Source organism: Curcuma longa, chromosome 4 (assembly GCF_044706935.1).
Source record: "Curcuma longa cultivar G26 ecotype Majalengka, Jawa Barat chromosome 4, ITB_CL_G26_1.1, whole genome shotgun sequence".
Classification (NCBI taxonomy): Eukaryota; Viridiplantae; Streptophyta; class Magnoliopsida; order Zingiberales; family Zingiberaceae; genus Curcuma; species Curcuma longa.
This window is the reverse complement of record NC_133864.1, coordinates 5996533-6009734: the sequence shown is the minus strand read 5'-3', so window position 1 is coordinate 6009734 and position 13202 is coordinate 5996533. Positions and strand designations below refer to the sequence as shown.

General features: G+C 35.8%; 2 protein-coding genes across 2 annotated transcripts; both read right to left on the bottom strand.

Moving 5' to 3' along the window:
- Positions 1 to 536: 536 nt before the first annotated feature.
- LOC141827841 (uncharacterized) lies at positions 537 to 1292 on the bottom strand. Its single transcript, XM_074715171.1, has one exon. It carries the CDS (start codon positions 1206 to 1208, stop codon positions 822 to 824), a length of 387 nt encoding a protein of 128 aa, XP_074571272.1. The 5' UTR covers positions 1209 to 1292; the 3' UTR covers positions 537 to 821.
- A 731-nt stretch (positions 1293 to 2023) lies between these two features.
- LOC141827850 (DNA repair and recombination protein RAD54) lies at positions 2024 to 12765 on the bottom strand. Its single transcript, XM_074715181.1, has 21 exons — positions 12513 to 12765; positions 10729 to 11112; positions 10364 to 10450; positions 10005 to 10245; positions 9771 to 9896; positions 9527 to 9583; positions 9362 to 9448; positions 8127 to 8222; positions 7389 to 7439; positions 6472 to 6546; positions 6283 to 6369; positions 5387 to 5478; positions 5179 to 5311; positions 4197 to 4316; positions 4004 to 4117; positions 3845 to 3928; positions 3453 to 3530; positions 3318 to 3376; positions 3025 to 3226; positions 2837 to 2935; positions 2024 to 2520 (listed from the first exon to the last, which is right to left on the bottom strand). The coding sequence occupies exons 1-21, from the start codon at positions 12743 to 12745 to the stop codon at positions 2215 to 2217; spliced, it is 2811 nt and encodes a 936-aa protein (XP_074571282.1). The 5' UTR covers positions 12746 to 12765; the 3' UTR covers positions 2024 to 2214.
- Positions 12766 to 13202: the final 437 nt, after the last annotated feature.

Below are 13202 nucleotides of genomic sequence, written 5' to 3'. Positions count from 1 at the left end.
AACGTATCATAAATCGAGGGTTGATCGGGGGTTAATTTCCGATAAAGTAGCAACAAACACTGAAGGTGTATAATAGATCTGAGCAAGTATGAAGTTCTGCATTCCTCGCAAGGGAACAGATAAGCGAGCAATGAAGTTTTCAGAAAACTAGATATGGTGTCATAAAATCTTCAACAAATTTATTAGCTTACAAGTTATCACAAATCGAGCATTGATTCATCTGTCAAACATGGGGAGGAGATTAAATTTCAATATTATCAACAAAAACTCAGAGTGCATTATGGATCTGACAAATGTGAAGTTCTGTATTCCTCACAAGGGAAGGGAACATACAAGCAAGCAGTGAATTTTCATTAAAAGAAGGAAGCAAACCAACAAGCGTAAGAATTAATAGAAGAAATAGAAGAGATTTTAAAAAAACTAAGTCTGATTCATCAAGAAAATGATGAGATTGCTTACAATAACAATATATAAATGACCAGTTTTGCTGTGAATGATCCAATTATTGTAGAAGATCTTATAGCGTGCTATCTTAATTATCAAAAGATGCATTAAGTAACAATAGCAGGATGCAATCAAAACTATATTTTTAACATCAAAAGATTGGAATTGGGCCACAACAATCGAAGTGATAGAAAGGCCAATCATCCAATTATTTTAGAAGATCTTATAGCGTTCCCTCTCTTAACTATCAAAAGATGCATGGATTAGCAATAACAGGATGCAATCAAAACAATATTTTTAACATCAAAAGATTGAAATTGGGCGATAACAATCGAAGTGATAGAAAGGCCAAGCCTGCACTTTGACAATCCCCGTGTTCATTTGAGTTTCTCGATGCGCTGGTTGAGCTGGTTGATGCGGACCAAAAGGCCGGTGACGGAGAAGAGGAGCCAGTAGAGGAGGAGCGCGGCGGCGATGAGGAGGGCGTTGCGCTGGCTCTTCATGATGGACTTCTGGTGGTGGACGTGCTCGGAGGGGGTGCACGCGTGCTCCTGCTCGCAGGTCGGCCGCATCTCGTACTTCCAGTAGATGTCGGCGAGGAGGAAGAGGCAGAAGGGCACCACCGAGAGGAGCGGCTTCAAGGCGCTGCGGACGACGGCGACGAGCCCTCGGCGGAGGACGTCGAGGCCCGGAAGCGTGAGGAAGAGCAGCATGATCGCCTCTGCGCCGGCCGTGTAGCCCAGCACCACCCATTCCAGAGCCATGGAAGCGAGATCGATGGATCAGACCGGAACCTCAACAACCCTAATCGGTGGCGAATGCAGATCTCGAATAGAAGCGACTCGCTTCTGCTGGTGCTTTGACGGGGAGATGAGAGATGGGAGACGCACGTAAATAAACATACACATCTGTGTACCTTCCCCATATTTGAATATCCGTTGGCTCAAGAGACGGGTCCCACGCTCTTCGAACTGAGGGATCAAAGGGGTTGCTGAAAGTCCAAATTAGGAAAACCTGATACATGTTAGACTTATAGATTTGGGTCAAAATGTAGTAACAATTAATTAACATGTAAAGAAAATAATAATGTTAAGTGTGATCTGGTCTAATGTTATTATTGAATTGATTAGTATAAAATAAATTTATTAAAATCTTAAGAATCGAATTTATGAAATCAAAAGATAATATCCTCTCCATATTTTATCGACCATCAAAATAAATTTACCTCATCAGCACATCACTCCATAGCCAATATTCCAAGATTATCTTTTCACTTAGAGAAAACTGATCTACTATCACAATAAAAATCGCCACAACTAAGAATCGAATATCTAATTAACTAGAGAAGCGCCATAACCAAAAGGCAAGAGTTAATTGATACAGTCCATTCAAAAACAAGGGAACCATAATTGATACAATCCATTCAAAAGAAGAGAGGCATAATTGATCCAGTCCATTAAAAACTTCATATGCTCAAGAACAAACTCATGTTTGTACATATTAATACAAACCGAATAACCTCAACTATGTAGTTTACAATGCCTCTCGCAAGATGCCAATTTTATAGATGATGAAACATGGTAATAATGGATGACTGAAACATGAAAAACACGAAAAAGAGGCTTGTTTGATTATACATATAGAAGGGACCTTCACCAATGTTAGCTTCATGTGTTAGGGGTATTTGCAACTTTGTTTCTGCGGTATACCGATTTGAGTGTCGCAGCAGAGGATGCAGCTTCAGTTTAATAAGGCATCAAACAAGCTAGTTTAAGTGAAATCATCGTCGGACAAAGCAGAAGTAGGTGTCCTTTTGAGGGAGGATCGACTGCCAAAAGAAACATTAGGCTTCTCAAGCACATGTAATTTGGGCAATGTTCTTATCGACTTCGACTCCCACGATGCGGTGGTACCTAGAGTCGTCGCTAAACTCCTTTGGCGTCTGTTTTGGATTTGTTCTTTTAAGTTTGCAGACACCATTAAGTTCCCATGGGTTTGGTTCTGGTTTTGGGATCTTGATGTAGATTCAACAGGAACAAGTTTTCCATCCACCTGATTAGTAAATACAAATGTGACCTGAAATGGAGAATCAATCTGTTTAAATTTAGTAGCAAACTCACACGTGAGGGGGGGAATACGAAAAACTAAATAAGTTTCATGAAAGATTTTTCAGGCTATGCCTCCTGCGAGTAACTTCTCTGTGTCGAAATAAAATCTAGTCATAGGAGAGGAAACATGTCGGAAAGTAATTTTCCTGATCCTGCTATTATTGTAGTTAAAAAGGCATCAAGAAGCTATATAATAAGGAACAATTATGCATGCAAGGTTTCTTCTTCATTTTCGAAAAAGTTATCGATGTAAGGCACAATCTAGTTACTTGGATATTACAAACCTCATCACCAGCTGACAATTGAAGAATTGCATCAGGTACAGTTGCTGGGTCTGGGTGATGGCCCCAGCTTCCCAAATCTTCTTCGGATGGGGTTCCGAGCTGAAAACAGCGAGAGAAAAGATAATAGCATAAGCAAGCATCCAGCTTTTATAAGAAATGATACAAGGCTTAAGGATATAAGTTCTAGCCTGTTTCTGTGAGCTTTGCAATTTATGCGAGCATCCAGCAACTTCAGCAAATCCACCGATGTCGTTCACCACAACATCATGCTGCTCTTTTCCTTCATACGAGCCCCCAAGATTATCTACCTCTACCTCATTCGAAGTTATGTCCATTGCTGTTGGCTCTTTCTTGCAACGCGCACAATTCATGTTTTCATGAATCTCAGACCTTACAGAATTTAAAGTCAATAAATATAATGATAATCCGTTGTATTAGTTAATTAAGAGGCATTTTCATGAAAAGTAATATTTTGAACTACCTGACATTTTCATGAAAAGTAAAAAGATCGCGCAGGTCTTCTGCAGAGAAAAAGTTCCCCTGCAATAACAAGTATCTCAAGCATCAGGAATTGCTAGGAAAGAAAGTAGAGTAAAAGCTTGGGACAATTACACACTTGTGGCATCTCACTTTCTGCTTGCTCCTTCTGAATAACTTTCTGAAGTCCTTCCTTCGACATTTGACGCTGGTACACCTAGTGAAAGTTGTATCAGTATTGCAAACTCTCATTGAAGAACTGAATTACACTTCAGTGAAACTGTTGACTGAGTTAATGGCTTGAAACTCTACGGATATTTGGCACGCTACAAATTCATGTTTACATGCATGACAGGCATCTAACCAGGCCCAAATGATTTCTTAAATTGACCGATCTGGTTGCACTCAAGTTAGAATTTGAGTCAATTAAGGAATATTATTCACGAGGTTTCTGAGAAAAAAAAATACAATGAAATTGCAATGTGAAATATTTTGTTTCTTGGATGTTGTCATAAATTTAGAATTTCAAACCTTTTCTTCTATGGTTCCTGTACTTAAGAATCGATAGATATAGACTCGCTTCTTTTGTCCATCCCTCCACACTCTTGCTGCAGCCTTCAGAGAGAAGAAACAATTGGAAGATGACCACGCATTATAGCATGTAGAAAGGCAGTCTAGTGAAAATAGTACCTGTTTGTCATTAGCAGGGTTCCAATCTGGATCAAAAAGAACCAGACGATTTCCGCCAATCAAATTAAGTCCACAGCCGCCAGCTTTGCTGCTTAGAAGGAATGCAAACTCATCCTGCTTGGAATCTGCCATATCATTACGATGAAAAAATGATTGTACATTTGCTGTGGGTCAAAATAAAGAAGTTGCCAACCTTAGATGGATTGTTAAAACAATTGACCAGCTTCTGCCTTTTTCCAATGGATGTAGTTCCATCAAGCCTCAAATAGGGGTACTGTCTTTCCCGGCACAATTGAGCAAAAAGATCCAATGTCTAAAGGAATTCCAAAGGATGAGCTTCAATCATATTGCATTACTGAGCATGGGAGTATGGCAAAGAAAAATTCACACAAAACAAATGACTAGAAATTATGAAAGGGAATGTATGCCATGGCAGAACTCCAATTGAACATGAATTTTAAAGAAAGTTTTGCTTATCCACCAAAAGAACAAGTAAAAGCATTTGTGTAACCATAAAAGCTGCATCTAGGACATTACTTTGTTAATCATCTCTATACGCCAGAGGTCATGTCCTAGTTATTTCTCTAAAAAGTGCTGTATCGTGGACATCTTGATGCTACCTTGACAAATCCCTGCTGACTAAAAACTAAGGCAAAACAAGAAGGTGCTTGGACATTCAAATACATTTAACATACTCACCTATCCTATAGCAAAAATTTGACCTGGATTTGCTAAGACAGACATACAAATGAAAATACATCTAAAATGATCAGAATGCCCCCAACAAAAATGACTAAGAAAAAGTTCAACACTTGGCTTGTGTATGCACAAGTTGTCATTGTGTTGCACAAGGATCTTATGGCTGCTACATGAGAATAGTGTTTGATCATGTATATAAGCTAAAAAATTTATTGCTTTCAATATAACTCAAATTGTTACATGCGAGCTAACTGAACCTATGAAACAGGAAAACAATAAATATTGCCAGAGTATCTTGAATACTAAAGTAAAGTACATATAAAAAAGAAGATTAAAGAGATTAAATTGGAAAAGCAAGCAACAATTAGTTTCTTTCCAAGTTGCATATTAGCAATTAATTTTCTTCAATTATTACCAAGAGAGAAAAAGGAGTCTAGCACTTTGGCAAGTGAAGTTAACTATCAACAAGAATGCACCTGAGTATAGTTGGATACAAGAACGATTCTGTCATCTGTCTTTTGACGAAGATGTCCAAGTAGTCGTGCCAGGACATGCATTTTTCCAGATAATTCCACCCATACTCCAGCACCACCAGTCCAGGCACCAGATCTACTAAAGTAAATTAAAATCAGGGACAAATGAAAATTTGAGGTTAGTAATCAAATAAAAAGTATTTGATTATACCTTCCAGAAAATAATTCAGGAGGAAAAAAGCGTATGCAGTCACTGAATCCTGATGTTCCTGATTTATCACTTTTGATAGAATCATATATGAGCTGATCAAAGAAAGGAAACACAATTATATGGCAGTAAATAGAAATTAAGAGCCAACAAAAAAGAGAAAATCAAGAGGCCAGAACAATAAATAATATGAGCATATTTTAATTAATGACTAAAACGATTCTTTGGAAGTTAACTCGTATATACCATATTAAAAAGTGACTAAATTACCAAGGTATTACCAGCAATGAAGCCTTACATAAAGCAAATTGTGCCAAATAGTAGACTGCAAAAGGGCAAATCTCTCTTGTGCCATCATCTACTGACATTTTCAGCTGCATACTTTTGAAAGTTCAATCACTAACTGTAATCACCTAAATTTAAGAGGTTGAGAAAGACTTAAGCCTTACGAATATGGTTTGCTATGTCTAAGAAAATTTCCAAAGTGCCTTGGAAACCATCTTCTTCAGAGCATTGAAGAAATAGAAATAGAAAGTTAAACAAAAAAAAAAACTTGAGATGATCTACTTGACAGTCATAAGCAGCAAATATTAAATACCTTGAATGTACCAAACAACACAAAAAGAAATAATTCATACCAATGTGCTAGCAATATGTATGCCCACACATAGGATCTCCATTCTTTATTCAAATAAACACTTCCATGCTGGACAATATGAGCCACCAGATAATGAGTAGCTTATATGGAACAGATGTCAATGCTTAACAATGAACTAAATCAATCACTTGCAGAATGAAAGAAAACTAAAAGGCTAATAAAAATGGCTCATACTCTACTTTTATTGTGATAATGTCATGGAGCTATGTTCATCAAACAAGTTGCAATGATCAGTATTTACCTTTGGATGATTGCATAACTTCTTTAGAGCAGTTATATATGCTAAAATTTTGGATTGCTTCATCTCTTCAGATATGACTCTCTTAACCTATAGAAATGAAAAATATTGAAGAAAAACCTCTCATTAGTAAAATTACTTAATGAATTCACAAATAAAAGGTACTACATTAACACAAGAATGAGCTCTGACATTTTTTGATTGAATAAAATGGTTGTAGAGTTCAAGTTGCAGAGGAGTCAATCGACAGCATACCACTTCAATTATCTGCATTATAACAATCAAATTCATATTAAAAATTAAAATCATTTAAAAATAAAAATTAAAACAAAAATTTTAAATATATGTATATATAAGCAACATAGGAGGCTTTTCACTTTTTATCTTCTCTTAGAAACTGAAATTCTCTTTTCCAATTGAACTTTAGCCTGAGCATAATAATTGTGCATCACAAAAAGGAAGCATACTTGAAATTTAACAGCTAGTAAAAGGTATGCCGCAACAGATATGTGAGTGCCAATTATGGTCTCTATCAACTTTTCTATTGAAACGTAATCTATTCTCCCTAGCAACAGATATAGTGGGGCTTTCTCTTCCAATATTGCAAAACTGGGAACTTTACTTCAAGATACTGGATTGTACATTACTATTCACATGTGTGATTGTTCTCTATTAAGGAAGCTTAGCTACATGAAATGGAAGACAAATCCTCCTTAGTGCCAATAGCAGAGCATATAATTAACTAATTAGTGCTGATAGCATGAACTTATAACTAATGATTACTGCCCTTCTGGCATTTATGCATTTAATATAGAAAATGGGAATACACAAAAATCCTAAAATATTTAATTACAAGACTACAAGTGCAAATACATAAGTTGGGAATTGTGCCTGTGGTATGCATAAAAGTATGATCTAGAAGAATGTGCAACACTTGATCTCAGCAGAAAGCTTCTGTGTCATTATCAATCATTGTCCTATAAACAGCATAATAACTTGATGTGCAGAGTTGTAAACCTTGTTAAGAAGAGCATCACTTATCTTAAGATAGAATTTTAAGATCGTCTTTGGCAAAGTAAATTTCAAGCTTATAAGAAGAGACAGCATACCTTAGGTGGTAAGTGATTTGACAACAATGTGTTTGTCCTTCTAAGTATAAACTGAAATATGACAAAATAGATCACAAGTAAGCACGAGGAATTTTGCAATAAAGTGTTTATTCACAAACCAGCTTTGAGAAACTGTTCTATTATGCTTTGTATAAACTTAAACTTAATGGAGCTATTATAGCGACATAAACAAAAAAAAAACAAGTATGCAAATTAGTTTTATATAATGAGTTAAATCTCATGAAGAGTTTTTTTACCTTGCTCTTGCCAATAGTATAGGCACTATCTCTAGGATGGTTGATAATATCATGATTAGAGAACCACTGTTCCTGCTGATGCATCTGTCATAATGCATCTTATTTCTAGACAGCAAACAGTTTCACTCTCATAAATATTTAAATGTGTCTACATGTTGTTATCACTCTCCAAGAAATTTGGTATGTTACATCATGCATCTAGACTCACATATCCTGATAAATTGTTGTACTACTATTCACATAAACATATATACTCTTCAAGAAAAAAGGATATCGTAGATGATATCTAGAATTTTTGAGCTTCTTCTAGAAGTTTAAATTGGTATATATGCAATCATGATTGTTCCATCTCTATGTTCTCTATACAGGCATCTCAGGGTACATTAGTAAATATATTTGATGACCACATCTTGTTGTAGTGCAGTGTAATTAAGTTTTCAGAAGCATGATGCAAGATTAGCACTGTTTTCCAAAGAATTACCTGATTTACTTTTGCACTCAGTTCTGCTGATCTCTCAATACCCAACTTCCTTTCTTCTAGAGTTGCTGTTGGCTCTCGTCCAGAAATTATTGGCGCCTTGAAATAGAACAAGAAAATAAGGGAACAAATGCAATGATAAAAGCTACATAATTCTCTAAAAAGAATATTAATTAACTTGTTCACGGACTCTCATGAGCTGGACTTGAAATTATTTAATATTCATCATCAATTATAGAAATAGATTTTAAAAATGTAGAGCATGAACAAAGCAAGTTGAATTGAAGTGCAATCCAGAGCCTCCTGCTTACATAGAAAATCAATCTAGAAATTGCATGACAACAATAGGTTATATCATATATGGTACTTCACTACACTCAATTAGATTGTAAATAACTGTTTTAAGTGCAACCTAAGCATGATAAGTTCATTGATAAAGCACAAGAAAGAAACTGGAACCTAAATTGAGAATTCCTTGAGTATATCTCGTAAACCATTCTCTTGCTGGCTTTTGAAGTTACCTGATTGCTTGGGAGTAAGGATAGATTGGATCACTATGAAATTTGAAACATCACAATCCAAATTAACTAAACCAGATTGGAATCAGCTGGTATGGAATACCAGGTTATTTCTTTTTTTTTCTGTTCTTCATTTCTATTGTGCATTACAGCCTTCAATCAATCTCTTAAGTAATTATATGTAGGTATTAATTATGCCAAGGTTTCTATTCGAGAATGATTTTTTCAACCAGCATTTAAGCCATTAAATATAATCATAAATTTTCTCCAATAGAGTATAAGTTGGATGGGAACTGAAATAAAGAATTCCAGGAAAAGCAGAGTAAATTGAAAAAAAAAAAAAACTAGTATTCTGATGTATTGCAAAGTGAGCTCCATTTTCAAACCAAAAATTATGTTCAGAAGTCATGGATTTTAGATTGAATAAAAAATAATATTTCACAAAAATTAATCGTGTAAAAAGAGTTTGATAGAGATTCTATTGATCTTCATGATTTTATATTTTAATCTTTTGTGATTTTTAACATCTTCCAAATGATTAAAGGGCAAGTTCATTGACTAAAAGTTTCATGTTATTGCAAAGCAAAACTATAAGTTGATATTTCCCATTAGAACCATGGAAAAGAAACACAAATTTCATACTTTTGCCAGAACATAACCAAATGTACATGCAACATTCATGTAGAAAATACTTTATCAAGGTATCAAACATCAAGTCACCTCATAGTATCGTCGGAAATATGAAGCATCTCCTAGAATTCCTGGATTTGTAAAGTTTACCATGGCAAAAAATTCTTCAAGATCATTCTGCAGGAAAGAAAAACAGTTGAGATATAATAAACTCATAGAAAAATATTGCATTATAAGAACAAAAAATCAGGCTACCTGCATTGGTGTTCCTGACAATAGGACACGCCTTAAACAAGGAAGAGCAGCCAATGCCTAATCCAATAGAGGAGATGTAACAGAGAAGAAAGAGGTGAGGTTTCAATTGTGTGTGAAGAAAAAGTGAGAAATATCAGTGTGCATGCTAAAATGAAGATTATGAGTAGCAACCCTAATCAAGATAATGACATAAAGAAGTTCAGAAGCAAATGAATATCATTTTCAAAATAATAATATCCCATACTCTATTAGTTAGCGTCTGATCATTCTTAAGCCTGTGAGCCTCATCACATATAAGAAGATCACAACTTCCATTTTTATCAAACTTTGACGAATGCATTCTGAATGTCTCGTAAGATATGATAAGCACCTGAAAGAGATTCATGCATCAGAGCCATAAACTTGATCACTTAAACTGCCATACTCATCAGTAATTTATGGCTTGATGGAACTTTCAAGGAAAAGAAAAAGAAAAAACCTGAAAAGTACTGCGAGGGTTTAGGAAACTTTCAATCCCGGATAGAACATCGGCTCGTGTGGTTTCACAAAGAGCAACAACTCTAATTTTTCCTCCAATCCACTTATCAATCTCTGATTCCCAATTGCTAACAAGGCTTGTGGGAGTAACAATCATTGCACGCTTAACCATTGGTTGCCCATCAAAGCCTTGACGAAGGAGTGTATACAATAAAGTTATTGATTGCAGTGTCTTACCCAAACTGAAAAGTTTAACAAAAAATTGAGGTAATTAGAAACTTCAGATTTAGATTTGCAGATCATGTGAACCAACAACAAAAAAACTATTGTTCTTGATAAAGATGGGATAAAGCCATGTACCCCATGTCGTCAGCCAGAATGCAACCAGAGACACCATCAGAACCAGATAACCCAGATACACATTCAAACATAAATTGAACTCCTTCCCTGCATAATGTGAGAGGTTGCACATTAATATGAAGGTATTACAAACACACTCACTAGGGGCCTTGATTCCAAATATCATCTTGTATTTGGTTCAGCTGAAGTTCTCAGCCCACTTCTTAGTAACTAAATTGATACCCTACCTTGACTAGAGAAAGAGACAGTTACATTTAAATAACTGAACAGGTCCAAAACCATATTAACTCATGGTAATAGAAAACACGAGGATTTATCTACAGACAAGATGGTCATTTGGAAGAGAAGCAAAAAAAAAACAATACCTTTGATGAGGACGAAGATAGCGAACAAGTAAGACATCTACCTCAATTTGAGGTACAACATTTGTTTTGTCTGTTCCATCTGCCTGCCATAAAATTAAAGGTTCTATCCCAGGTGGCAGAAGCTGATCTTCTTTTTCAGGATCATCACTATTAATGCTAGGTGGATGCTGAATGTAGTCAATGGCTACCAATGGCCTCCTTGGTGCTGATGAACCCCATGGAACAAACCTTTTACGAGCCCAAAGCCGTCGAGATAGTTCATCATTTTGATCCTTGTATCTTTTGGAGCATGGTGGCTTAAATGGTTTTCTAGCCACTGCTGCTCCATCAGAGACAGAGAGAATTCGTGGAATAAGTGGCTGCCTTCTTACATGAAGATTTCCTCTGACAAATAAAGCAAAGATCAGAAAAATTAAGCAAGCTAACACAAAACAAATTTCACATACATGAAACCATGACGACTCAATTCAGAATATTTTACCTAGCTTACATACTGAAATCAAACTGATAAACTCAATTTTTTAGTTGGACTCTCTTTGGTATATCAATTTTGGATTATATACACCCGCCTCTAGATCACATTGACTTCTGACCTTATTGCTACCAAACCAAGCAATTTATAATCATATCTAATTACATAAATACTCCTTAACATTCAAGATTTATTTTATTCAGTTGTTGTGCAAAAATGATTTAAATTGTTTTTATTAAATTATCTAGATGATCTTACATAATCCTAATCGACTCATGGATTTATAAATCAAATACAATTTTTCTTACTCAGTCATGAAGTACAATTTATCCTTGGGTTTGTCTTCGTGTTCCTCTTTACTAGTATCCACCTCCCTATCAAGAATTGTCACATATCTCCATTGTAACTTGTCAAAATGGACACAAATCGATGAGCCCACCACCATATCATATACACTCTTCTTTAGCTCCCATGATGAATTGTACAACAATGTGAAGCCCCTCTTGACGAATTCTATAGTAAGAATGGAGGCAAGAGCAGATACTTCCTTCAGTTTAGCTCCATGTTGACAATGACATAATGAAGGTTCTTGCATCAATTGCCATATGGGGGTCGTTTTATTACTTGTGGACTTTTCTTGTGTCTTTGTGTTTGTCATATTATTGTGTTAGTCAAGGTAATTCTCCATTGCATACAAGGTATTTCTTGTGGCCTTTACTCAGTGCATTTGCATGCAAGGTAATTCTCTACGTTTTGTTTTGTCATGCTTTGTGATAGGGGTAGATTTCCAAAACCTAGGCGTGCCAGTTTCAATCTACATGGGGTGATTTGACATCTATCTTGCCAGAGTTGTCAAACCCGTGGTCTCATGCTAGTGTTGCTACGAACTAAAGCTGTTCTAGAATCACATCAATCCAGCACTTATTATCATGAATGTCTAACATAATATTTAACCAGAATTATGTTCACGTAGCATGTTCATTTGATTTCATTTCAATCTACTCTGTCGTATTTACATTTCTGCTAACAAACGAGGAAAGCATGTCCTTATAAGAACAACACTGTAAACCGTCAAAATAACGGTAAAAAAGTGCAGTGTGGCTTGGGCATGGCGATGCGATACAACTACTGATAGTCATTCAAATCCGAGCAAAATAACAGAGGTAAAAGCCTGGATTTTAATCTACATCAACAAAGATCGGAAGCGCCGTGAAATCATGAATTTCAATAATGATCGAAACCCTAGATTCCGCAATCCCACCAATCACTTGCCCTACGAGCAGCAACCCGAGGCCAGGGAAAGGTAGCGTACCTCACGAGGGCGGCAACGTTCTGGGACTTCCTATCATGATCGGACGAGGTAGACTCAGAGGAGCACGCTTGGTTCTCCTCGGGTTCGTCGCCTTCCTGTTCGATTTCTTCATCATCCTGCTCTTCGTAATCAGATCCTTCCTCGCCTCGATAGGAATCGGAAGATGCGAACTCTTCCCCTTCTCTCTCTTCTTCTTCTTCTTCTTCTTCCCCTTCTTCTTGCTTGGACGCCATTGTCGCCGTCGCCACTTCGCAGGTTGCGAGCTTGCAAGTGAAGCAATGTTTTGGCGGCAATTCGATCAAATAAAGGAAACGAGATCCCGACGCTTTTCGCGATTCTCGTTTCCCGACCCAAATATATTTAGATTAATTGTTTAGATCTAACATAAATTTTTTAATTAATTCAAAATATTTATCAAAACGTTATATAATGTATTGCAAAAATATTATTTGCTTCGTTATATTATTATTACAAGAATTTTTAAACAATTAAAATACTAAAATATTAATTATTTATCTTAAATTGATTTTAGCATAAAATTCAAAAAAAATAAAAATATATTATTTAGAGTGTTAAATTGGTAATGTATTAGATTTGTTATAAACATTACTATAATTATCTTAATATTTTTAATAACTCATGCTAAAATTAGTTTTATAAATGGTTTATAATATTTTATATAGTATAAAT

Excerpts from the sequence above, each read along its gene's own strand:
- LOC141827841 (XM_074715171.1), bottom strand. The coding sequence starts at position 1,208 with ATGGCTCTGGAATGGGTGGTGCTGGGCTACACGGCCGGCGCAGAGGCG.
- LOC141827850 (XM_074715181.1), bottom strand. The coding sequence starts at position 12,745 with ATGGCGTCCAAGCAAGAAGAAGGGGAAGAAGAAGAAGAAGAAGAAGAG. Across the intron at positions 10,451-10,728 it reads TATCTTCGTCCTCATCAAAG|GGAAGGAGTTCAATTTATGT; the intron begins GTATTGTTTTTT and ends CACATTATGCAG. Across the intron at positions 6,547-7,388 it reads CAAATCACTTACCACCTAAG|ATAATTGAAGTGGTATGCTG; the intron begins GTATGCTGTCTC and ends GTTATAATGCAG.